The sequence below is a fragment of the Lagopus leucura genome, unplaced genomic scaffold, assembly GCF_019238085.1.
Source record: "Lagopus leucura isolate 7727_CA_CO unplaced genomic scaffold, USGS_WTPT01 Super-Scaffold_73, whole genome shotgun sequence".
Taxonomy (NCBI): domain Eukaryota; kingdom Metazoa; phylum Chordata; class Aves; order Galliformes; family Phasianidae; genus Lagopus; species Lagopus leucura.
Genome location: NW_024962252.1, coordinates 48,783,177 through 48,808,549, shown reverse-complemented (window position 1 = coordinate 48,808,549; position 25,373 = coordinate 48,783,177). Strand labels below are relative to the sequence as shown.

Sequence of the window (25,373 nt, the reverse complement as noted above, 5' to 3'; positions counted from 1 at the left end):
ATTTAAAAAAAAAAAAAAAAAAAAAAAATGCGCCACAACCACAAGTATAAGGATTTTGGTATGTGTTTTTTTTTTGTTTGTTTGTTTTGTGGTTTTGTTTTTTTTTTCTTCTGAAAAATACTGTTTTGATTGGCAAGAAGATCCATGAGACAGATTCACTGCCCCCTGGAGAATAGGGAAGGCATGAGCAGTCTGAACCTGTATACACATCATGAATTCAAGACAGATGAATTTAGAGCTAAGCATACTACTACATGTATCGGTCCTCTAACTTCTTTCAAAATGAATTAACAGAGTATAACATTGATGTGTAATTTTGTCGAATTTGTTCACTTTCCCTTTTGCAAGTACCTATGGAAATAATGTGCCATTTGCAGAAAATAGATTTCTGTCTTCATATACACATTTCACAAGTCTTTCATGGGAGCTGTTATATTGCATTTGCTTTTTGATCTGGTCCCATTCTTGTTATTGGAACATCTCTACTTTATAAAGGTGCTGTGCACCATGTTCATAGCAGGAAATTGCAAGTAACAGGAGCAGTTAAGCTACAGGAACCAATGAAGACAGTCATCTCTAAAAGATCAGGCTCTTGGATCTGGTAAGTTTTTTAAGCTATCTGGTTTAAATATTAACTATCTGCATGGCAAATAGCTGCCCTAAGGAGCTCTTGAGTTTCTTCTGTCTGTTGACGGACTTGCTCGAGGAGTTTGGCCATTTGGTTTTTCCTGAATGCTAATGAGAATTCTGGATCTGAAGACAAAACACGAGTGTTAGACAAGCTGCAGCAACTGCCCTCTTCAGATGTTTTCCCCTGCATTTTAATGCATGTGCTTAGAATGCTTCTATTTTAGGTTAGATAACGTAACTTTCTTACTACAGTATAAAATAAGTATACAGAAAGTGGAACAATATCTTTCTGCCACACCAAGCAGATGGACACTAATTCAGTTTTCATCCCTACAACCATTCAAGAATGTTTGCTGCTAACTTCAGATCCAGAATGGCGAAAGCTGTTTCAGTTGGCAAATTCACTCTTCTGTACTGATTCTGTACAGCAGATATACACAAAGATGTGTCAGAGCTCTGGCTCTGTATTTGTAGAGATACACACTATATATTTATTATCATTATAATTTATTATCATATTGCATTTCTCATCTGTACTCAACTTGTACTTAAAAAATGATTCGAAAGCAACAGAACCAAAGAGAGAAATATATTAAGGAGCAGAATTTTAGTATGGAAAATACGCAGCTTTCCAGCTTTTGCCATCCATGTGATCTGCTTGTGCTTGCTTAATCAAAATAAATTCACATTTTAAATTTGAAAAGCTTTTAGGCTGAGTACCATGGATCCTCATATTGGAAAAAAACATCTATACCCCAAGTCCTGTTTCCTGCTGATCTAAAAGTTCAAAATAAATAAAGTGTATCTGCATTTATTCTAAGATATTTTTTCTTGTTTTAAAACAGATAAAATAGTTAAGGTAGCAGCTGTCCTTGGGCTTCTTCTGCTTGCTTAGGCGAGCAGAGCTGTCAGTTCAGGGGTGTAGGTGACAGCCTGTGACAAAGATTTGCCTTTGCTGCTGATGGGAGCAGGCAGTGCCCCAGAGGTTTGGCCTGGCGTTGAAGACGTACCTGCCTGCAGTCTGCAGAATGTGGAAATGGCCAGCTGCTGGAAGCGAACCTCTTGGTGGATAAGAAAATTCCTGAGGTAGGCCTGAATCTCAATGATGTGACACTTCAACAAAAGCATCATCTTTTCTGCATAAATAGAAGAATAACTGGAGATCAGCAGGAGCTTTTAAAACACTTCCATAGCTGTCTAATGTAACAACGCTTCAGATTGTTAATGACAGATCTGCCTTCAGTTACAACCTGTGTCACTGCAGAGAATGGCAAAGGGCTTCCACCTGCAGCCATTAATGGTAGCACTGGTTCTGCATGGAATTGATGTGTGGGATTTCTGCAGAGGGGGCAGCTCTGCCAGGGAGCCTGTCCTTGTTTGCTACACGTGCTGACACATATGCTGATCAGCTTTTCACACTGACCAATGCAGCATGCTGCTGCTGGACTCCATCACTGCTTTGCTCTGAACATCTTTTCTTGCAGATCTAAGAAATGCTCAGCTGCACAGAGTAAGTGGTCATAAAAGTACTTGTCTTCTGCTCATTAAAATTATGCTCTCTTCATTATCTGTAACTGAAATTTAAAACATAGGCTACCTTCTAAAAAGACACTTTATTGTTCCTGCTAATCTATTCAAGAATTAAAACAGCAGGGTTTGGTTCACCTTCCTGATGATCCTGTTTCATCTTCCTCTTGCTGGTTGGGCAGAGGAATTGATCTAAAAGTTTGGAACACAAGTGTAGTGGAAATGCTAAGTCATGACCTGAAGCAGTAATTGAGCACCTGGTGGGAAGGCAGGGCCAACCCAGGTAAGTTCAGGTGAATGCAATGCACCTGAGTGACCAGAAGGGGTGAAGCCAGGATCTACCCCTTCCCAGACCTTGCTGAAGGGTTGGCAGTGGAGGTGAGAGCATCTCTTGTTGGAGATCCCTGCCTACCTGACGCTTTCCGAAGGTAGGCAGCTCTTTTCCTTCATTTCATAGAATTATAGAATTGTAGAATCACAAGGTTGGAAACAACCTATAAGATCATCTAGTCCAACTGTCTCCTCATCACCATTGCCACCACAAGCACTAAACCATATCACGCAGCACGTCATCCAGATGCCTCTTGAACACTGCCAGGGACAGCAACTCCACCACCTCCCTGGGCAGCCATTCCAGTGCCTGACCACTCTCTGAGAGAAATAGTACATGTCTAGAATTTCTATATCTGTGGCTGCTGTATTTGAGTTTCTTCTTATTTGCTGTAGCCACCCTGCTGTCATCATCCTATTATAGCATTACAACAACTATCCATGCCCTTGCAATTGCCCCTTCCAGCCTCTGTTCCAGTATGAGGGGATGCCATCATATTGTATATGTGCTGGCAGAGAGAATCAAACAAAGATGCAGCAATGCCTCTTGTCTGCAATGTTTTCTCACTTCTTCAGTAAGGAGTATTTTACACCATCCCACCTTTCTACTTAAACCTCTCTTTAAGGACCTCAGAATTGGCTTAGAAACTAGCTCTGCAGAATAGAAGTGCTTAAAGAGGGCAGCAAACACCTCACCCAGACCCTCTTTGGCTAAGGTCTATTTTCATGGCTAAGTGTGTATTTCAAGGGTGACTGGAGGCTCTTTTGTGCTAATGAATTGGTTGAAACCAGATGGAGGATGATGGAGGAATGTTAAAGGTTGTTCAGCACCTGTCAATTAACTCCTTTGGAAAAAGACTCGTTTCACTTCAGACAACCATAAGTGCCTTTGAAAGCACAGTTAATGCTGTGTGACAGTTACCGTGATCTATCATGTGCTGGATGATGGAGGCAGCTTGAAAGGATGTCTCGGTATGTTCCCGTTGGCCAGCCAGTCTTACCAAGCGCTTTGTCAAGGGTTCATTCATCCATTTGACCATGCATAATGTGCCTCCTTCTAGAAGGCAAAAAGGGGGGAGAGTAGTCTGAAAATAGAAAATCCAGTGCCCTAAAAAAGAGTGTGACTAATCTGCCAGAACCCATATGTCTAAGTAGGAAATCTTTTAGAGAATTGAAGAAACGAAATAAGTGCTGAACTTTTGCAAATAAGTATTTCCAAGTTGTAAAATATGGCCATGTCTTGAAGTTATGCTCTCAGTAGGGTATATGGATTCGATTCATAGAAAGCCTGTTGGATTTTTATATCATTGGGTTTGTGCTCTGAAAGGACGCATCCTTTTAAACTCAAGATCCACTCTGGCCTAGTTGTTTCTGTCCCGCAGCTGCTGAGCACCTCTTGTGGAACTAAATGAGGCATGTCATCAGTTGCATGGCAGTTACAAGAGAGGAAATGTTTGACAGATGATATCCAGTCCCAGAGTGAGATAGGGAAGTTTATACTTATCCTCTGTGTCATGAGGACAGCTGTTTGTTGAGGGATGGTAATTTGAGATCTCTTATAGAATCCATGTGCAATAAATTCAAGGAGATAAACACAGTTGGTATTTTAGTCTCTTTATCCTTTTAGATTAACTTCTGGCATTGTGAAATGCATTCAGCTGAGAAATTGGGTGACGTTACAGATAACAGTATGTATGTATGGCAGTGAAGTTTGGCACAAAACGTTTTAAGCAAAATAATAATTAAGCAGTTCAACAGAAAAAAAATGCAAATAATGGAGCCAGTGTCACCAACTGGTAAGTTGGATCTTTTTCTCCTTGCATATGATGGCAAAACTCCCAGTAAATTTAAAAGAAAGATCTCGGCTTCAACTCCCATTACAATTAACAAAGGATGTGTGCCCTTCTCAGAAGAAGCCATTTATGGTGAAGCTATTTCCCTACCTTGCTTTGCCAGCTCAGCAAGGCAAGATGTCACATAATGAAGAGAGTTTTCTTCAATGTCAATAGAAAGCATGGTCTGGAGGAGACCTTCAACACATGGGCTCTCAATGATTCTCTGCAATGAGAAAAAGATAAACATTCAGCACTTCCATCGTATTTTGATGGTGTCCAAGTGCTTTAGAAATACTTAGTATCTCTTTGCAATACTGAGGAATAAGACAATGATAATGCCAATGTCTCTTCCCCCAGCTCTAATGCAGCCAAGTGACAAACCATAGATTTACAGAATATCCTGGGGGGGACCCACAAGGATCATTGAGTCTCGCTCCTGGCTCCACACAGCACCATTCAAAATCTAAACCATGTATCTAATCACCCTTGAACTCCAGCAGTTTGGGGCTGTGCCCAATGCCCTGAGCAGCCTGTTCCATGCCCAGCACCTTCTGGTGAAGAACCTTTCCCTAACCTCCACTCCAGCCCTCCCCTGACACAGCTCCATGCTGTTCCCTTGAGCCCTGTTGCTGTCACAGAGAGCAGAGATCAGTGCTGTCCCTCTGCTCTGTGAAGAGCTGCAGCCATTACGAGGCCTCCCCTCAGCCTCCTCTGCTGTGGGCAGAGCACACCCAGGGACCACAGCCAGAGATCACCTGATTTCAAGTGTTTCCCAGGGCCTGCACTGTCTATGGAATGTTTTCATGATCACAGATCACTTTGGAGCTTAAGGATTTCTTCAACCTATTACCAGTGTGTCAGGCTGTATATTACAGTCAGGCTATCATTTGCTAAAGACTTGCAGCAAATTAACGAGTGCTCCAGAGCTAAGCATGTGGAAGTTTATCATTTTCTTTGCATCTGAGGCTTTGAAAGCTTTCTGGTGTTGAAATGCTCTGATCTGATGAGGGAATGTGACAAGCAAAGGTGAGTTTTGTTTCTGCAGAGTTGTTACATATTATACGTTTCTGTTTATCCCTTATTTTTTAGTTTACATCTGCTATGCCCCAAACGTCATGGGTATCTCTGCACTGGAGTTTATGTTTTAGATAGCAAGTTGAAAACAGAGGAGGTTGAGCCTGTGCAAACCTGGACAAAAAGCCCTTGAGACCACGGAATGAATTCTGAGCAAATCACCAGACTTAATTAGGGAAGTTGCATCTCCAGCTCATAGGAAAATCCTAAAGATACGACCTGCTTATGACTCCATGAGGGAGCTCAGATGACCATCAACAAAAAGAATATCTTCTTTTGTATTCTAATTTTATATTGCAAATTTTTAACTTGCTGCTTAGCAGCTGAAGCTGGCTTCAAGACTGCTGCCTTTAAAGCTGCTACAGCCTGTGTCCTGCTGACACAAAACCACTGCTTTTTTCCCCTCTTGTGACAAGGACTCTTATGTGTCTTAGAATTGACCTTGGAAGCCTGGCGCTCCTATTCATTTCTGTGAGTTCACTTCTGAAGTGAGTGCTAAATACATTACGTGGCACCCTGCAGTGCTTTCCTGAAGATGAACCAGCTCCCTGCCAAGGACAGAATAAAGTCACCGAACCTAACTGATAAATGTGGTAGTTTTTTAAAGCAGCTTTTGAAAGCATGGTCCATTTTCACTCTTATTGTGGGCCTTGAGTTTGAAGAAGTGCATTTCCTTGCAAAAATTGATTTCACAACTGTAAGAACTATTTTAATTCCTATCTTTGTTAATGTAAGTGAAAAGCTTTATTGGAAACTGACATTTCCAATCCCTGCTTAAGACGTGCTGAAAGGTTTGTCCCATTGCTCATTATTAGTTAGGTTCATAGTTTTATAGCAAAGTTTTCCTCTTGGATGGTTTAAATCTCTTCCTGTTGCACTGAGTGCTCTGTTATATCATGGGAAAGCAGGCGAAGGATTGCTAGAACAGTCTTTGCAGTAGGGACAACTTTATTTTGTACTATGGTTTGGTACTTCAGCCTAACCAAATCTGGACAAAACTCAGCAGAACACAAGAACTGCAAGAATGAGAATTATCAGTACAAAAAAAGAAAGGACAAAATGTCCCTAAACCTGAAATCGGGTAAATCACATGTAGAAAAGATTTTGTTTCAGACACTGGAGACATGTAAGCAAAGCAGTCTCTGCAACTAGCTGTAATTGGAAAATGAGCAGGGAAGTGCATCTGTAGGTATGGATTTCACTAGAAGCAAATTCAGCAATGGAAGCCTTGATAGCATCTTGGCACAACACGTACTGGGAGTGAGTGAAATTATATCAGTTCTGAATACTGTAAACAGGTAACTAAAGGTATATGAAGAGTGACAGCTAGAAAATCAGGATTCAGTTTCTAACCAACCAGGGGTTCTCCTGGATGGTTCCTTAAATTAGTTTGAATGATCTTTGTTCAAAATATGTTTTGTCCCTACGATGTGGTCACTCAAATTAAGTAAGCATATCACTCACAGGAAAATCAGACATTTCTTGTTTTCTTTAGCATGTTTGCATTGTGTTGGAAAAATATGGAAAGATAACTTTTGTTATGACACATGAGGTCCTTTTATTCATAAACACATTTTCGTGCAAATTATACTTAGTGTATATTTTATCATAACAAGAAAATCTTTCTGTGGGTAGTGCTGATTCTTTGTAAGTGTAACTGCAACCTCTTCGGGTATAATTCAGTAAAAAAAAACCTAAATGGTACTCACCTGTCTGTTCTTGGAAAGGTTCAGGTTTTTGATGATGCAAGCAGCATGGCCAGCAATCACAGGGTCTGTTGTGTGCACTGACAGGAGCATCCCCAGGCTCTGCAGTAGCTCAGTGCACACCAGAGCATCCTGAGAAAAGCAACCAGCATTTCCATTACATCCCACACAGACAATGCCAAGCACAGCGATGAAACTTAGCAGCAAACAGTAAGTAGGTTGGACTTAGCTCTGCAAGAAAAGCATTACTTGGTTCATTTAAGCCAACAGCTAAGTGGTTGTGACCAGTGCCTTTTCTCTCAAAATATGACCTACTGTCTGGCAAGGGAAAATTATGGAGATGCAACAGCAGCAGCACTGTGTCTTTAAGTATCCCAGCAGCTTAGCCAACAGTAATGGACTGTACATTTAGGCCAACTTGTGATCGGTAAAGTGCTCTGACACAGCATCTTCTGTGACAGTACACGTTTCTCTATTCTCTGACGGATATTTTAGAGAAATTTTATATTTTCCCCCTGAAAGTAGTTTTTCTCCCATATCAAATGGGTTTGCAACACCAGCCAGGTAGGTTCCTCAGCAGTATTCGGGTTAGGTCTACAGTTGAAAGCAATGTAAGATTTCCTCTTGGGAAACCTTTTCCTTTGTCTGTTCTTTATGTGATTCTTGTGTAGCAGACTATTTTATTTGTGTTACTTAGAAATTGAGACACTTTTGTGTGTTTGGTGTAAAACAAATAACTGGTCCTATATATAATTGGAGAAAAAAAAAAAAAAAAAAGGATAATTCTGAACTTGAAAATCTGCTTCAGGACCACTGAAGAAGCACAAAAGGAAGTTTTTAAAAGTTTAACATGCATCTTTCTTTCGCTTGGGTTAAATGACAAAATATGTCTATTAGAGGCCTGGAGTAACTCCCTTATTAGGAAAGGCTGAGAGACCTGGGACTGCTCAGCCTGGAGAAGACTTTGGGGGAATCTTGTCGATGCTCATAAATATCTAATGGGCAGAAGTCAAGTGAATGAAGCCAGACTCTTTTCAGTAGAGTGCAGTGACAGAACGAAGGGCAGTGGGCACAAACTGGAGCACAGGAAGTTCCATACTAACATGATGAAGAACTTCACTGCAAAGGTGACAGAGGGTGACTGGAACGGGCTCTCCTGTTGCAGAGTTTCCATCTCTGGAGATATTCAAAACCCACCTGGACACCCACCTGTGTAACCTACTGTAGGGAACCTGCTTTAGCAGGTTGTGTGATCTCAGAGGTCCCTTCCAATCCCTATGATTCTGTGATATATTTGTTTTTTTTTCTTCATGTCACCTGACATCTTCACTTCTGTTTATTTTAAGCACTGTCATAACCAGCAGTATTAAGATAAGACATGGAAGTAGATGGAAAAGGCAAAATTCAGAGCATTAAAGAATCCTGTATGTAGGTGTGGCTGTAAACTTTCTCTAACTCTGTTTTTACTTGTCCTTAAAAGCAGAAATCACATAATTTTAGATCATCCATTTCAGTTACTGTTAATGTTTTCTGTGCTTTTGGACTGTATGTCCTCTTTTCTATGTTATCCTATTGACTGTAGTATCCTTATTTAATTTGCTACAGCACGAGAGGAGGAAATTGTCTATAGACTCTAAATGAACTTTCCAATATGTAATGACTTTCCTGCCAAGCCTCTTCCATCTATTTAGACTTATGCCAGCAAGTGACAGTACTCTGAATTCTGCTGAGCCTCCTTGGCAGGCATGCAGCTGGGATCCAGACTTAGTTGGCTTGGTCCTGCACAGTATGAGAGGCTCAGGAGAGAACTCTGAGTACAAGTGGTTTGGTGGTTCAAGTGAGTACTGACCAAACTTCTCCTCAGGTTCAAAATAAAAGAGTAAGGAAAAGCATTCCAGCAGGAACTGTGCTCAGAATTGCAATGCTGTGCTCAAAATCCTTGGGTAGACAGTGCTTGTCAAGATGAATATTATTGTGTTCATCAGGCAGCTCGATGGAAAAGCAAAGCTCTTTGTGCCTGGAATGGAAAGTCAGCAGCATCACCTGGAGCTGACACATCCTTGTCAAAGAAATGTGACTTTAAAGGCCACTTCCCACAGACACTGACTCTTTCCTTAGAATTTTAGGGCTGGGTTGTCCTTTGGAGAACTGAATAAAATTCCCCCGTAAGAGAGAAGTTGTTCAGTGCTCCCCGGGAACCACTGTCAGCAGCCAGGACAGTGACCAGAAGGAAGGGACGGGAGCTAGTATGAAGCATTCCTGAGGGTTTAATTCATGGTAATGAAAGGGCAGATGAATCCTGCCCTATTGTATCCTTGGCAGCATTAGCAGTAATTCAAGCATCACTTGACTCAGTGGTAAAGGTTAGCTTTGTGTGGTGGTTTGTTTCCTAACAGCTGTTCCCATGGAGAAGTCCCTCTTTCAGACGCTCAGAATTCAGCCTGGGTGAGTGAAAGAAACCTTTAAAGGCCTTGAAAATCCAGGCCACAGAGATGGGGAGGCCTGGGGAGAGTGAGGTCAGCCCCTCCTCAGAGCACGTGGATCCCTCGCTCCCTGGGGACAGCCCTGCTTGCTCACTGCAAAAAAACGGTAGATGTGATTGGATTTTTGCTGTGCAATCACCCCCAGCAATATTTCAGCAGTAGGCTTGCTAAGATCAAATTGCATTCAGTTGCAGCAGACAGCTCGACATGCCAAGAGGACACGTGGTGCTAATGTGGCCTGCACAAAACCTTTGGAAAACTCGCTTCTCTGATTGTGGCTCCATGGGCATGAAGCTTTCCCAATTTTTCCATCATGTCCCTGAGTTAGAGGAGGCACAATTCATTTTATACTGTGCCATGTACATGCGACAGGATGTGAGGCACCAGGTCTCCAGTGCCCTGGGGAAATTCCAAGTCTCAGCCCCACCTGGGCCCAGCTGTTGTCACTGAGGCTGTCACTGCTGCTTACAGTAGTGTGACAAGAAAGGTCCTTGCTTTCTTTTTTTTCCTTTATCTGCCCAAACTCCAGCTCCCCCCCATGAGATTATTGTTAGCTTAAGACACCTAACAAAAACATTTCATATCTGTGTTCCTAAGGATGACTTTATCACTCGAATGGCAAAGCGTGTTTAAAAATGGTAATAATAATGTCTGCCACTACTTAGCAATTTGGTGCTTCATGTGGAGGATGAAAGTACAGCAGGCGTGCTTGTGTTGGTTGTTTGCTGCAGTTTATTTTTAGCCAGAGTTCTTCATGTGTTTGCATGGCATTACACAGCTGAATGGTAGCGTTTGCTTTGAACATGGGCAAAGAAACCATTCTGTACCTGAGGACACAAAGTGTCACAGGAAAGTTCTATTGAATTAGCTAAACATTGATGGAGTTTTAAATTATCTCAAGTCTAATTAAAAAAAAAAAAAGAATGTCTGCTGACAATCTGGAGAACGAGGGGAACACAGGGAGTGCAGGGTGGTGTCCACCCAGCCAAGCAATCTGACACCCATCTCTACCTTTTCCCTCCCCAGGGCCTCTTCACAGGTGATCCAATGAACTATGGGATTCCCAGCTTGCCACTCACCACAACAGATAGTCTCCTTGGGTAGAGACAGTGCAGCTGGAGTAGCAAAACCTCATCATTTGGGGCAGGAATGGGAAAGGTTGGGAGATCTCACAGAGCGTCCTGGCACACCTCACAGAATGCAGGCAGTGGCCAGAACTGTTCTTTCCCTCTGGCTCTCGGGGGGCAAGCTGCCATACCTGGTTATGTGGGTGCTGGGACAGCACCCAGAGCAGAGCAACAGCTGCACGACACGCATCCTCACTGCTGGACACCAGGAGAGAGCACAGCCTGGGCAGGACATCCTTGGCAACCAGCTCGGCCTGTGTGTCTGCTGTGTGGAGAAGGTGATGATGAAGCGTGAGGACATTAGAGGGAATAGGTGGTATAGGACAGTGCTCGGTATTTCGTTATAAAAATTAAACTTCATTTTGTCTGGCTCATTAGGCCAAGAATTAATACAGGTTTGAGAACGGTATGTAGCTTTGGACACCCTTCATTTTACGTGTAAACCTCTGTGAGAAAAAATGAGGGGCATTTTCTGAGCAATTCATTGGCCTGAAACTCTGTAGAAGGGCAGACAGCAATCTCAAAGTCTCGAAGACCAGAGACACCAAGGAGCAAAGAGCAGGGCCTTTACTCCCTGCCCCACCATCACTGCGATTGCTTGACAGCAAGGTGCCTCCACAATTTCTAGATGAACAGCTTACTCAGCCCTAGGGCTCTAGTGCTGAACATGCAGCTCCTCTGCTTTCATCTCCAGAGTATGTTGTAGAAAAGGATTGGGGTACTTAACAGGATAGGATTTTTTTTTAAGAGGATGACAAATGCTTGGGAGCAAATTACAGTTAATGAGAGATTCATGCCTTAGGAGAGGGCGGGCCCCACTCAAGCATCAATTTCAGGAGATGTTCTATCCTAATCAGGGTTATAAGGACTGGGAAATGTGGAGGGGAGCAAAAGGCCCCGTGCATACAAGATACGTGCTGGCTCCCTCCCTTTGGGTACTACCTCTTGTTGCCTTGGGCAGGTTTAGTTGAGTGCATGCAGAACCTCCCTCTTCCTGCAGCATCCAACTAACATGCAAAAATGAAGCTGTCTCTGTTTTTAATGGGAAAAGTTGCCAACCCACCATGCTCATTACAAAAGCCAGAGAGAGAAAGGAAAAGAAATAGTGTGGTTCTTTTATCTCTAACATGGTACTTACCCCTGGTAGCCAAATTTCTTAGGCAAACGCATGCCTGGCTTGAAACCTTCTTGTGCCAAAGGAAAAAAGAGAGAAAAAGAGTGGTTTCAGTAATGTGTGTTCTTGGCTACTGTACTCAAAATAAATGTGACAGTGCTGGCAAGCTATCACACTATCTTCAGAGCACAAATTTTGGGCCTTTTTTTTTAACCTTTTTTTTTTAATGAGTTTGTTTGAACTTCCCCTAGATAAGTTGTTGATGAGGAAGAGCCAGTGGAGTTCAGTTTTTGGATTATTTTTGGAATGTCAAATCAATTATAGGAAAATGTACAGACTGAATTTGTCTCATTTATTTTCTTTTTCAACTAGGAGAGCCAACACAGAATTTAAGGCTTTATCCTTTAAATTCTGAATTGAGCCTTGCTGAAGTTTTTTAAAAGAGCGGCTCCCAGCAAAGCAAGATTTTCTAGATGTTATTCTTTGAAGCCATGTAGTCAAAGCTAAGAATATCACAAGGAAGGGAAAAAAAGGGAGAAGTAGCATAAGCGTGAGAGCCTGGGCAGAGCACTTCATATGCAGTTTCAAGTTTAAAGAAAATAGGGCACCTCGCCTAAAGGTAGTGTCCAGGGCTTTAATGATTCCCTTTTCTTTCTCCAAACGTTGCACTCACAGAACCTACTATGTTTTAATGTGTGTCTTTCCTTGTGGGAAAGATGTCATAGAGCCAACTGTGCAGTAGATAAGCAGAAGTGTGCCAGACTGAAACTGAAAGCCCAGCTTTATAGCTGTACTCTGATGCTAAACCTTCATGTAAAGAGAGGGTTGCAGCTTTACCTTGTCCACAGAGGAAGACAGAAGAGAGATGAGCATGCGCAGCAGGAATCTGTCACCAATTCTCAGCATGGCCTCATGGTGCTGAGTGTTGGCTGCTATGTTGCTTAGGGCAGCACAGCTATAATACTGCGGAGAGACAGGAAAAAAATAGGAGGAGAGGTGGTCACAGTGATGACAACACTGAAGTGAATCAAACTAAATTGGAGAAATGCTTAGATTGAGAGCTGAAGAAAATACAGTGCTTTTTCATCTTCAAATATTTTGTGAGGCAGACCTAATAACAGCCTGAGTGGGCTCAGGAAGAACAATGCTGTATCTGCTGTTGCTACAACAGCAGCCATGTGCTCCCTGGTATCTGGGAATGTCCTGCACTACTGCAGCTACTCCTCAGCTGACACCTACCTTAGCTCATCTACATGGACTGCACTGTATATTTACACTGGTTGACTGGAGACGGATGTTGTCACTGCCCTAGCATGCCAAGAGATCATTTTCCAAAGATTTAAACATTAATTCCAGAGAAGATTATACAAATTAAAACATGTGGTACTTAGGAGGTATAATTAGAAGGAGCAGGTTGAACTTCAGAGAAAGAAATTTTAAGATGAATGTCAGGAGAACTAGGTGATGCTGATACAGTTTGCAGAAAGCAGTTCCAGAGGATCCATTACTTCTGACATTTACAACTGAGCCAAGGAGAAGACTGGAGGAAGTAATCCTGTGCTTCTCAGACAAACTGAATGAACAAGTGGACTTTAAGGTTTACAAATCTGACTCATAGTTTTCATTAGCATACTTGAAACCAAGAAGCAACTCTGTTAACTGTGCACAAATGCAAGATGTCTGGGGTAAGCATAAAACAGAAAGAGTTCCCAGACATCCCAAATAATGAGAAAAAATTTCTTTGCAAGTTTTTCCTTCTAAAATACTTAGCAGAATTGTTTAGAGGGGAAGATCAAAGAAGACAAGGATGAGCAGACCTATCAGCAGCTGATCTGATGGTCCAAAAGACACAGAAAAAGTAGCTGTTTAAAAACTGTGTGCATGTATTACAATATGTGCTGGCTTTATAAACCCTCTGTGGAGCTAAACAAATCATGTGCTTTGAATAGATGTTGTCTGACTGAGCTGAGTTCCTCCAAGATGCACTCACATGTCACTCTGCTTCTCTGCAGAGCTTTCCCCTCCCTCTACCTTTGCATTTCCCAGTTCTGTAGTTTGTGCTCTCCCTACAGTCACACTATCCTTGTTAGAAAATCTGACCTGTGCCATACCTGCACTTCTGAGTCAGGGGACTCCAACAGCAAGGTGAGAACTGGCAGGGCTCCTTCCTTGCACAAGACCAGTTGGATCCTCTCTGCCATTTAAGAAAACAAAGTTCTGTTAGTGTGTCCTTTCCCTTCCCTCTCTCTCATCTGGAGGCATTATTTAACAAGGATACGCACAATAGAGTGATTATGCTTATCCAAACATCAGAGCACACCATTTAGAGTTGGCTTAAGACAGTAGTGTGCAGTCATTTTAGCAAAATGACCTGGGCTGGTTGGTTAAGCCTGCGCTGGTTTTCTGCTAAAGCCTATTGAGAGAATCTGATCTGGTGGAGAATATGAAAAACCAAGCATGATATTCACCACACACGATTTCCTTGTAAAACAAACAATAATAGCAGAAGTGTAATAGTTAATTGTAAAAGTTCTTGCCAGTCATTCTCCTCACTGTATAAAAATAAGATATTCCTTAGGAGCATGTCATCTAGCTGTGTGGGATAATAGTGTCATGTGTATTTTGAATCATCCAACATTTGAGTTAGAGATACAAGTTAAACAATACCACAGCTTGACCGTGCAGGACAAATTTGGATAATCCTTGTTGGATTGCTACAAAGTACTACCAAATGTGCTGATAGTTTTTTAGACCAAAATATTTCTTAAATAAATAATCATTATTTCTGTTTCTTTAATATTTTAATTGCTTGTACATTAATTCTTTGAGTTCAAAAGTCAAGCCTTCCTATTTTGGGTTTAGGTAAAAATGGCTCTGCACTAGCTAAGGAGAGGCCAACCAGAAATAATCGGGCTATGGTATCATCATGAATACAATATGCAAAGATTGTATAGAATAACTTATTGTGCAGATAAGCTTTTGTTCTTATCTTAATCCTTTCAATTTGTGTCTTTCTACTGCTGAGGAATTTTCTTTCAGGAGTGTTAGCTAAACCATTAGTCAGAAAGTACCTGATTGTGTAAGGTTGAGAATAGCACCAACTGCATTTTGTTGTACTCTAGGATCATAGGAATTGGCAAGAGACAGTAAAGGTGTAACTCCTCGAGCAGCGCCGATAGCCTCTCGGTTGGATTCTGGGGAAAAAAATGACAGTGCTGCAATGTATCCTTTTATCTAGAGTCAGGAGCAGGACAGCTGGAAGGACTGACTTTTTTTGGAGTACTGATTCATTTATGTACATTTCTAGACTATTTAAACAATGGCCAGTCTCTGGAACCCTAGTAAGAGAAACGTGAAACACAAGCAAGCAAGAAATGTGTAAGTATTTGGATCAGATCATACCCTCAGGTGCCAACACTTAGAGATTTATGAGAACAAAACATCTATTCCTGGAGCTGTTCTACACTAAGGAACTGATGCACACACATGCAGATAGTCAAGGACATCTATTCAAGCACAGTTCAGCTGGGATCAGTTTAGTATTCCAGATTAAGTCCTTTTTTGCCTTCATATATATATGTTTATACTCAAAGAAAGACCTTTTGTAATGGAAAAAATACTCCCATTTTTGAGTGAAATAATTGCTCTGGGAAAAGCCATCTATTTAAAAATATCTGTGTCACGTGGGAAGCATTTACTCAAATGAAATTTTCAGGTTGATTTTGTAAATAAGTCTTTCTCCAGTATAATCCATAATGTGTACTGTTCTTTTGTTTCCCACAGTGGAAGCAGAAATTATTTAGTGCAGCTCCATCTGATGCAAACCGGTCTGATGTGATGTAAACTCTAATAAACTGGATGAAGGGGAGAGACAAAAAGATTGAGCATCCAGATATTGATCCTTCCTCATTCTTTCACACAATACACTCCATTAATTATGAGTGAGGAAGAAAAGCTCGCATTTTGGCAAGGGCATTACAAATGTCTGGACAAAATTTGGGCATTTTTTTTCTTCCACCTTCCTTTCTAGGATAGGGTAAGGAGAGCCTACGTTCTCATGTGAAAGAGCCTCTCTGGGACACATTTCCAGTCCAAAGATCTTCTGAAGGAAGCAGATGACCATGCCAAAATTGAGCCACTGTGTGCCTCAAAGGTCATTCTTCCTTTAAGAAGAAAAAACAACAGTTTGATTTGAAAATGAAAGCTCCATGATAGTGGTGATCGATACTGGAAGCCTGCAGTGGTGGGAGGGCTCGTGCAGCCTGTGTTGGTGGAGGTGGTGGCACATGGGCTTGGCACCCTGCTCTCGCCTGGGAGTGACTGGAGCACCCACTCTCACTGTGGGAGAGTAGAAACCTCTATGACCATAAAACTCTTTTTTCCCTTTTCTTTTGGTGATTCACTAGCTGAGAAATTCAGCTTCACCATCTTTCTTAGAGCCTGTTATTGTGGATTTGCTGGTTTTGTTTTTGCATAAATCATTTTCCCTCGTCCCTCCCTCCATTGTCATTCTAGTTTTAGTCAGATAATGTGAACACTGAACACTGTCTATTTCATCAACTTATGGCAGAATGGGTGAAAATATCTACCTCACCATGGTGTATAATTTTATTATCATTTCCACAGCCCATCTGCTTATCACAGGATCACACAGAATCACAGAATTGTAGGTGTTGGGAGGGACCTCTTGGGATCATCGAGTCCAACCCCCCTGCAAAGCAGGCTCTCTACAGCAGGCAGCACAAGCAGGCGTCCAGGTGGGTCTTGAATATCTCCAGGGAAGAGCATCTCCAGAGGAGAAAATCTACATAATGTGGCTTTTCCACTGATGCCAGTGCAGCAGTCAATTTCCCCGAGAGTGCTTTTAGAAGGGAACCATCCTTTTGAGTATCCACTTACTAATCTAAAGTAGCTGAATCACTAACATCTACTCAAACTGGGTTTGAATAATCCATCTGGAAACCCACATTTATAAATTCTTTCCTTTCACTTTCTGCTGTTTGTGTGCTTTAAAATTCTCCTGATGGGACAGCTTTGAATGTGCACTGTTTTTTGTTTAGCTTTATGACCTCCCCATACTATTGCTGTGAACATTTAGTTCTGTTCTTATCTACTCTGAGGAGAGTTCTTATCCCAGAACTGATTGTTTCCACTCACAGATTGAGACAGATAATTGCAGATGTACGCATGTCCTCTTGCTGTTATCCAATGCCAGTGTCAGAACCAACTGACCTTGAAATCCTTTTAATCTAAATGAGCTTGTTTGTTGTTTAGTTTTTGGCTATTTCTGGCAGCCAGTAAGTACTGCATATCCCAGATTCACGTATAACTTGCACTCACATTACTAAACAACTTCACCCTGTACAGCCACGGATGTGTATTGCAGCAGAGTTAAGACACGTTGCCATTCTTGGATTTAAAGTTTTAGTCACCTCAAAACTATTTAAAGGATCTTTCCAGTTTTGTTCTGCTTCTATGTTTATTTTTTAAAAAATATTCTCAAATATGTATGGCATACTTGAAGTCATGACTGAGCAACATTGTTTTCTCAAGCAGATCTTTTAAGATATCAGAGCATGTGAGTTAGAATTAAAATAAACTCTAGCAAGTTGCTTCTTGCTTTAGTCTCACTGCTGTGGCAGCAAAACATATTCTGAGGAAGAAATAAATGGATCCAGTCCATTTAAATCCTAGTCAAATTGAGACACATGTTCAAAACTGATCTAAGTCCCAGGCAGCAACCCAGCCTATGCATTTGCAGGACTGTCTACCATTATGTTCAGCATATGCTTTCTTATGTAGGCTAGAAGTTCCTTGAGTGCTTAATGTGATCTACTTGTGCTCAAAAGTATACTGGTACTTACAGAGTGTGCAGTGGTGTTGGGTAACCATCCTCAATAGAGAATGCAACTAGAGTGGCTGAGGGTTCCCTGCAACTTGGATTAAGCAGAGACATCAAGGAGGGAGAGAATGCCCTCAATACTAATTAACACCTTTAGGTTCCAGAGGACATCCCTTTTCTGTGCACTACTTAAAACAGCTGGAGGGAACTGCCTCTGTAGATCTTCAGGAGAAAAACTCCACTAACTATACATATAACTATGACAAAAGCGCTCCTATGCCCAGGAATCTCAAATTTAAAATAAAAAAAGCGAATTAGCATTTTCACATGGTTGGATCCTGCTTATCCGCTCTCCCTTCACAACATAAGTACCTAAGTGAGGAAGTTAAGCATCTACAATATCTCTCACAGCCTCTTGGGAGATCAGGTGGCAGCTTCCCATGCTGAGGGGAACTTGGTAGAAAAACAAGAGAAGAAGGGAAATAAGCACTATTTATAAGCTTTAAGCAGACCTTTACATATTCTTTACACAAGAACAATGCAGTTTGAGAAAGGCATAATAAGCTAGACTAACACGATGACTTTTGGTAACAGTGGTTGAGCTTTGTTGCAGACCCTTAACAAACTGGTGATGACACAAAATAGCAGCAGAGAAGGATAAAGTCTAAATGGTAAATCAGTTGCAGGATGACAACAACACCATAATGCAAAAGACATAAATGTTATCATCAGATGTATCAGACAAGTATTTTCCTGAATGTCACAGTAGAAGACATGGATGAGATCCCAGCTGAAGCTGTTTCTTGCATGTTTCTTGTCACTGTCTTTCAGAAGGGATAAATTCAAAATTAAACTCCTGCAGCACTTATTTATGTCTTCTGACTGTAACAATGCTTGAGGTCTGTGGTACTGCAAAATATCTATGTTCCATTTCTGGAACATACGCTTTACACCCAAAAGGGCTATGGAGATAAATGGAGAGTCTAATTTACAAAAGGAGTCTTAAATGAACTTGGCTTCCTCGTTCTAGTAAAATGAAAGATCTTCATTGGTATAGACATCAAGGAGGGAGAAATATTGAAGTTAAAAACCAGCATAGACACTAATTAAGATATGGTAGTCATTAATATATTTAGGTTGGAAATCTAAAATGGGTTTGTAATTGTAAGACAAAAAAGGCCAGAAACACTGAGAAGATCTTAACCATCTTAATCTCAAGAAATAACCAATCTTAATCTCAAGAATTTGTGAAATAAGAATACTGAAAAGATACCAATGTGGCATCTGTTGACTCTTAATCCAGTTGCAAGAAAGTGGTATCATATGGAAATATGACATAAAAGGTGAATGGATTCAGTGCAGAGGATAAAGGGGAAGAACAGCACACTCACCTGAAACAGCTAAAGTCATTGTGCAGGCACAGGAATTACACTGGACAGTGGGATCCTCTGACTCAAGCAGATCCAGAATTGGCTCAAGTAAACCCATTTGGATAACCATTTCTTTGTCAACTATTCATAGATTCACAAACAAATGGACAAACAAGAAAGTAAATATTTAAAGCCTTCATTAAAAGAATATGTCCTTCCTTTGCGGTCTATTTGCAAAATAGATCTAATATAGAAACAGACTGAAAGGCACTTACAATTTCTTATTTGGTTTGCTTGATTCATTGTCAGACTCAAGAAAGAATGTAAGAGATGTTCAAATGCTTCCAAATACTTCCACCAGCAATTCTATTTTCAAACACACAGTTCATTTTGGAAACTGCAACTGCAGTTTTCCAATAGGTTCATAATTTGCTCATCTGCTCTCTGTGTTCTGAAGTCTACTTTTATAAATATATTTTTAACATGCCCTCTGCAGCTCCCAAATACTAACTCAATTAAACGGGTCCCAGAAGCTACATAAGACAGTTATGTCTTATAAGTATAGTTATAAGACAGTTATAAGACAATTATACTAAAGATCTAAGCATTTTTTTCCAAACTGTAAGCAATTTAAGAATGAGTTTCAGTTAAATTAGTAAAAGGAAAATGAATGTCATCTCATAGGCATTTGTTTCTGAGAGCTGTATCTGTTGCATGAAAGGGTAAGTGGTGGGCTCTCAATCCAAGAAAAAAGTGGCCAAGAAGGCCAACGGCATCCTGGCCTGCATTAGAAATAGCGTGGCCAGCAGGAGCAGGGAGGTGATCATCCCTCTGTACTCAGCACTGGTGAGGCCGCACCTCGAGTACTGTGTTCAGTTTTGGGCTCCTCACTACAGGAAAGATGTTGAGGTCCTGGAGCGTGTCCAGAGAAGGGCAACGAAACTGGTGAGGGGTCTGGAGCACAAGTCTTATGAGGAGCGGCTGAGGGAGCTGGGATTGTTCAGTCTGGAGAAGAGGAGGCTCAGGGGAGACCTCATAGCACTGTACAACCTCCTGAAGGAAGGTTGTAGGGAAGAGGGATTTGGCCTCTTCTCCCAGACAATGAGCAGGACACGGGGTAATGGCCACAAGTTGTATCAGAGGAGGTTTAGATTGGACATCAGGAGGAACTATTTCTCTCAGTGGTCAGGCACTGGAATGGCTGCCCAGAGAGGTGGTGGAGTCGCCGTCCCTGGCAGTGTTCAAGAGGCATCTGGATGACGTGCTGCGTGATATGGTTTAGTGCTTGTGGTGGCAATGGTGATGAGGAGACAGTTGGACTAGATGATCTTATAGGTTGTTTCCAACCTTGTCATTCTATGATTCTATGATTCTATGAAAGTAGTACAGATATTCCCACACCAGCCTGAGAAAAATAACAGTCTTTGCAAACAGATCCAGGATTACTTGCCACATGATATAGCATTGTTCAAGGGACCTAACATACCCAGCATCTATGTGTCTTGCAAGCGAACTCACATCTGTCCTATCTAGAAGACAAAAAAAGGGAATTTGGATCTATGTAAACCTCACTATGGAGAAGTGCCTTCCTTCTGTACTGCGTCCTGCATAAGAGATGCACTAGAATGGGAAAAGCGTTATTAATTACTCACTATTTCCTTCCAGCAAAAAGTTGACAAGGGACAAAGAAGACATCTGTTGTACCTCCAGGTCAGCAGAGCGCAGTAAGGCATAGAAGGGCTCTAGATGCTCTGCTGGCAGGGGAACATTCACTGCAGGAATAAAAGGAAATGCTCAGGAGTCTCATCGTTCACATTGCTCTCATTTTTCACTTTTCAGTCTTGGGCCCGAGTTGTTATCGTAAATGGGTTGAATGGTATTCTCCATCATTTAAATTACATTGCTACAGGCAAAACAGGCCAAGTTTCCTGAGAAGGTTTTGAATAATCAAGTACTCTAAAAATATGGGAAGGAAACCAACATGCCTAGCTACCAAACAAGTCATTCCACCTCATAGCAGGTCCTCATGTTGAGTATTCTGCACTTTTTTAGCCAGAAAAAAATACATAGGATAAAGCTTGAGGTACAATTCTAAAAAGCAAATAAATAAACCACAGCTTGCTTGTTGCTGGTATTTCTGCCCTTATGTAGGACCCAAACTCTTGTTGGAAATCTTATTTGGCATATCAAGGCTGACTTCTAGCTGTTCACAAATTGCCTCAAGAGCTAAGCAGTGGCTCCCACAGAGTGGTGGGTACAAACCATAATGTTTCCTTTGTGTCTCCACTACAGCCTAGCTTTTAGGGCTTTGTCCTCTGCCAAAAACTCATACACTGCAAAACCTTAAAAGATCACTATGACCACTTCCTGCCACCAGATTCTCTGTGTGTTGCTCTCAGGAGATTCAGAATACACTGACTCTAGATACTTCAGAGTCTGCTGATTTGTTTTCAACAGAAATGACAGTTTTTATAATCATGAGAAATAATCTCCTGATAGCAAAACCCAGAATGATTCTGCCCATATGGCAATGACAGCATTTCCATTTTTCCTGGTAAAAAATGCAGCAGGAAAAAAAATAGAGCTTTGATTAATGAATTTTGAATCAAAGCAGGCTTCACAGTTGGAAAATACGATTTTATTTATAATTACGTGGAAATTTTCTAAGGCATTGAGATAACTTACTGTGCTGGCTCATATGCAAATAATAGAGAGCAGCAGACTGCTGTAGACCTGGGTTTTCAGAAAAAGCTAAGATCCTCAAGGCTTCCAGAGGGTCCTTTCCCAGTGGTGACATCTCAAAACCTAAAGATATACAGTTACAGCACAGTCTTAATTACACTTGAAAAAGTATAGTTTACAAAAAGAAATTAAAGTTTACAGCCAATCGAACAAGTACAAGGATTTTCGTACTGAATGAGCTCCATAGAGCCCATGTATACTTTTCATATTTCCAGGAGCAGCAGCAATAAACAAACCCAGAATAACCTGTCCTTGGCAGTGCCTCTTATGAAGTTCTTGAAGCTAGTGATTGGATGCAAGATAAATTATAACCTTTAGACACTTTTATGTTATCCAGTATAAATGCAGGTGTTGTTCTTCTCCATAAAACTCCTATTGCTTCCTGAATCACAGAAGGTTTTTGTTAAAATGTATCAACTGAAAACAGCATTCTTAGCTATAAGCTACAGAACAAGAACATATTTTTAATTTACCACTTCTTATTTTTGCTGTGTTTTCTATTCTCTGTATTATAATAATGGATTTCAGGAAATATCAGTGTGGATTGCAAATGGGCTTGCCTCAGGCTCAAATTCCTAGCATGTGTCTACCTGTTCTCGAGTATGATAGTTCCTCTATGAATAAATCAAATGTTCAGCAATAGCCATTGAGAGTACAGCAATAGCAGTCATCCATGATTTCTGTAAGTTACTGCCTTATGTGCTTACAGTGCAGGGAATGGAACAGCAAAGAGGAAAAAAAAAACGGCCATTGATCCAGAGCTCAATAGCATCAACAGTTGAAAAGGTAATATACTAAATATTGACTGGTAGAGCACACAAGTACATGATCCATCTTTAGATAAGATTTAGGAAGTGCATTAAAGACCAAAATATCTCTGTGAAGAACAAGATTTAGCTACTTTTCTTCACATGGGATATCAGGGATGTGAAGGATGTGAAGGTTGAGAGCTTTCAATGACTCAGTGTGAAACTCAGCCAACATCTTAAGCTATTAGAAGCTTCTGACATATCAAGAATTAGCAAATGCTTACCTTCAAGGTTAGGTAAGTGTGTTCCAAAGAACAACTGCTTCATATAATGATCAGTTTTATTTAATAGTTAGCAATAAACACAAAGGGAAGCCATCAGCATGTGCAAGAAACCTTGACAAAAAAAACAAGGATCTCTTTGTGTACTTTAGTTCCCTTCCTTACACAGTGACTACTTGAATCCCTCAGATATCTGTGCATATTTATTTGGGAGAATGGTAAAGAAAAAGCCACACAAAATCTTCACCTGCTTATCAAACATTTGCTGAAGTAGCTAACAAATGAATATGACCTATCATAAAGTCTTTCCTTGCACTCAGCTGTCCAAATGTTGGCTTTCTGCTTATTATAATTTGTTCAAATTTGAGGATGGGCTTGCTCATCTCATCTTGGAATAAAATACACAGGTGAGTACTAAAGTAAGATGTACGTGTCCTGGTTCTTTTTCTGAGTCTCCCAAACTCTGCTCCTGTCTTGGCAGCAGACTTTGGCCACTCAGAGAACTAATCTTGGTCCTTCTTCCTGTGCACTGTGTATCTCCTATCATAGACATTGGGATTTTCCTAAGAGCATGTGTGGCCACCTCTGCACTGCTGCCACAGAAGCTCAAGGCTCTCTGCTGCTCTATCCCAGCTCCTCAGAAGCCAGGACAAACTGGACCTTTGCAGACCCATCTCAGAAAGGAAAGGATTTCTCAAGAAAACATACATTTATTCTCTTCAGAAGCACTAGTGGGTGCTGTAAGGGGCCATAATATTATCATCATTTTTTCCAGACCACTCTTTACTTGCACCTGATCTCTTAGTTGAGCAGGATTACTGTCAAAACACTCATAAATGGCCAGGAGCATGTTAGCTTTTTGTTCAGCTTTGGAAGATTCTCACTGCAAACAAAGCTGAAAAGTAAAGTCCCATTTTGGATATACATGTTAGGACATTGGGATTTTGCCAGTGCTTCATATGCAGCAGTTAATTAAACATATTAACAGCACGAGATCCCTGTGTTAATGAGTAAGGATATCAGCTGAGGTTAATCCTTGTGTAGTTCAAGGATGTAGATCAGCATCACAACAATCATTCCAGAAGTTGTTCTATGACAGATCATTTCAAACAACTTTATCTGTGTTACATCAAGAATAAACGTCTCTCTTGGTTCATGAAAGCAGAAGGATATGCAATTTTGTCTACTACCTTCAGCCCAAGGTTGTTAAACTTAACACAATACATGCAATTAGCTGCAAGTCAAAGCAAAAAACCAACAGGCAACTGCCCCCTCTTCAAGATTGAGACAAGAATGCTTTCAGGTTGGACAACTGACAAAACACACTCATCCAAGAAAACATTCTGTGACAGTAGGAATTAAATTTAAAAAAAAGAAAAGTTTTCCTACTAATATGTTGTATCTTAAGACAGGATTGAGAGAACACCCAAGACAGATGAACATAGACTTACGGGTCTGCTTTGATTCAAGCTGAATCCTATGATTGTGTTCAAGCTCTGTGCCTTAAACATGTACACAAAAGTGCATATTGGCAGATCAGCTCATTGGAGTTTGGGGAAGCCCTCTGAGCCCAATGGCACTTGTCCCAGGGTGTCCTCAGCCTTTCCCACATACAGCACAGGCACTTCAGTGCAGCTCCAGGTGCTCTGCACCAGACCATAGATGTACATGAACAACTCAGCCAGGACCATGCTGCTGTTTCCTGCTAACAGGCTCCTGTAGTGCCCAATGTTAACACAGTCCTCTTTCCAGCTTTGTTGCTTCAGGGACTGACTCAAAAAGTTAACTTCAATTACTAGAAGGACTTGCTTTCACTAGACATATGTACACGGGTCATGTTTAACAGTGGTGGCACAGCAGAAAGGGACAGACCACTTCTACCTGAATCCTACTTTTGTGCCACTCGTGCTCTTGATGTCCCATACACAAATGGGACAAATACAACACAGAAATGCTCTGTGGTTCTGTCCTTTCCTACACCAATATAAAATGTCAGAGTAGTTCAGATGGGAATCTGTTTTCAGCCCCCCCAAAAGATTCTCCTTCCCCTTTCACAATCCTTTCGAAAACGTAATGCTCTTACCTCTTTCAATTTGCTGCAGAAATTCCTGTGCTGTAACCCGCTCATGAGGCTGCAGCATGGGTTTGTACAGCTGTCTGGTCTTTGAGGCATTCTGTTTCAAGCAGGAGCACTCGCTTATCAGAGCTAAGCATTCCTTCACGCTGTGCACCAGCTCTGAAGACATCTTCTGAACGAAGGCCACGAAGTTGCGCAGCAGCTGCATGCACCGTCCACACAGCTGACCCATTCTTGCTCCAACAGCAGCAAAAAAAACCAACAAAAAAACCAAGGAAAACGAAAGAGATGGGGAAAAAAAAGTTTCTCCCCAACTTGTTGACGTTTTGCACTTACTTGCCACTTTGGTGTTTGTCCAGTGTTACAGATGTCAGCATGACACGCTGTGCGGCTGCTGTGAAGGAGTCAAACATCTGCACCCAAAAAGCTACATTACACAACAAAGCTGATTTCTGTGGATCTCCCAGTCTATCAAATATTACTGAA

The 25,373-nt window shown here is 41.2% G+C and overlaps 1 protein-coding gene across 2 annotated transcripts; it reads right to left on the bottom strand.

Moving 5' to 3' along the window:
* Positions 1-56: 56 nt before the first annotated feature.
* On the bottom strand, positions 57-25,373 carry LOC122188134 (vacuolar protein 8-like). Of its 2 annotated transcripts, none has more exons than XM_042886208.1 (14): positions 24,894-25,373; positions 21,724-21,843; positions 20,691-20,810; positions 19,060-19,179; positions 14,898-15,041; positions 13,938-14,020; positions 12,664-12,789; positions 11,851-11,896; positions 10,844-10,977; positions 7,106-7,234; positions 4,431-4,545; positions 3,410-3,544; positions 1,641-1,766; positions 57-753 (listed from the first exon to the last, which is right to left on the bottom strand). In XM_042886208.1, the coding sequence occupies exons 1-14, from the start codon at positions 25,117-25,119 to the stop codon at positions 632-634; spliced, it is 1,746 nt and encodes a 581-aa protein (XP_042742142.1). In that variant the 5' UTR covers positions 25,120-25,373; the 3' UTR covers positions 57-631. The 2 variants fall into 2 exon arrangements, with proteins under 2 accessions (XP_042742142.1, XP_042742151.1); XM_042886217.1 differs by having other exon boundaries at positions 14,898-15,020.

What these genes read in the sequence shown, in the direction of transcription:
- LOC122188134 (XM_042886208.1), bottom strand. Translation starts at nt 25,119, where the DNA reads ATGGGTCAGCTGTGTGGACGGTGCATGCAGCTGCTGCGCAACTTCGTG. An exon ending in CTTTTTGCTGGAAGGAAATA is followed by an intron (nt 19,180 to 20,690) that starts GTGAGTAATTAA and finishes ATCTATGAATAG; the next exon opens with TTGACAAAGAAATGGTTATC. An exon ending in ATTCTGCAGACTGCAGGCAG is followed by an intron (nt 754 to 1,640) that starts GTACGTCTTCAA and finishes TTTTGTCTTCAG; the next exon opens with ATCCAGAATTCTCATTAGCA.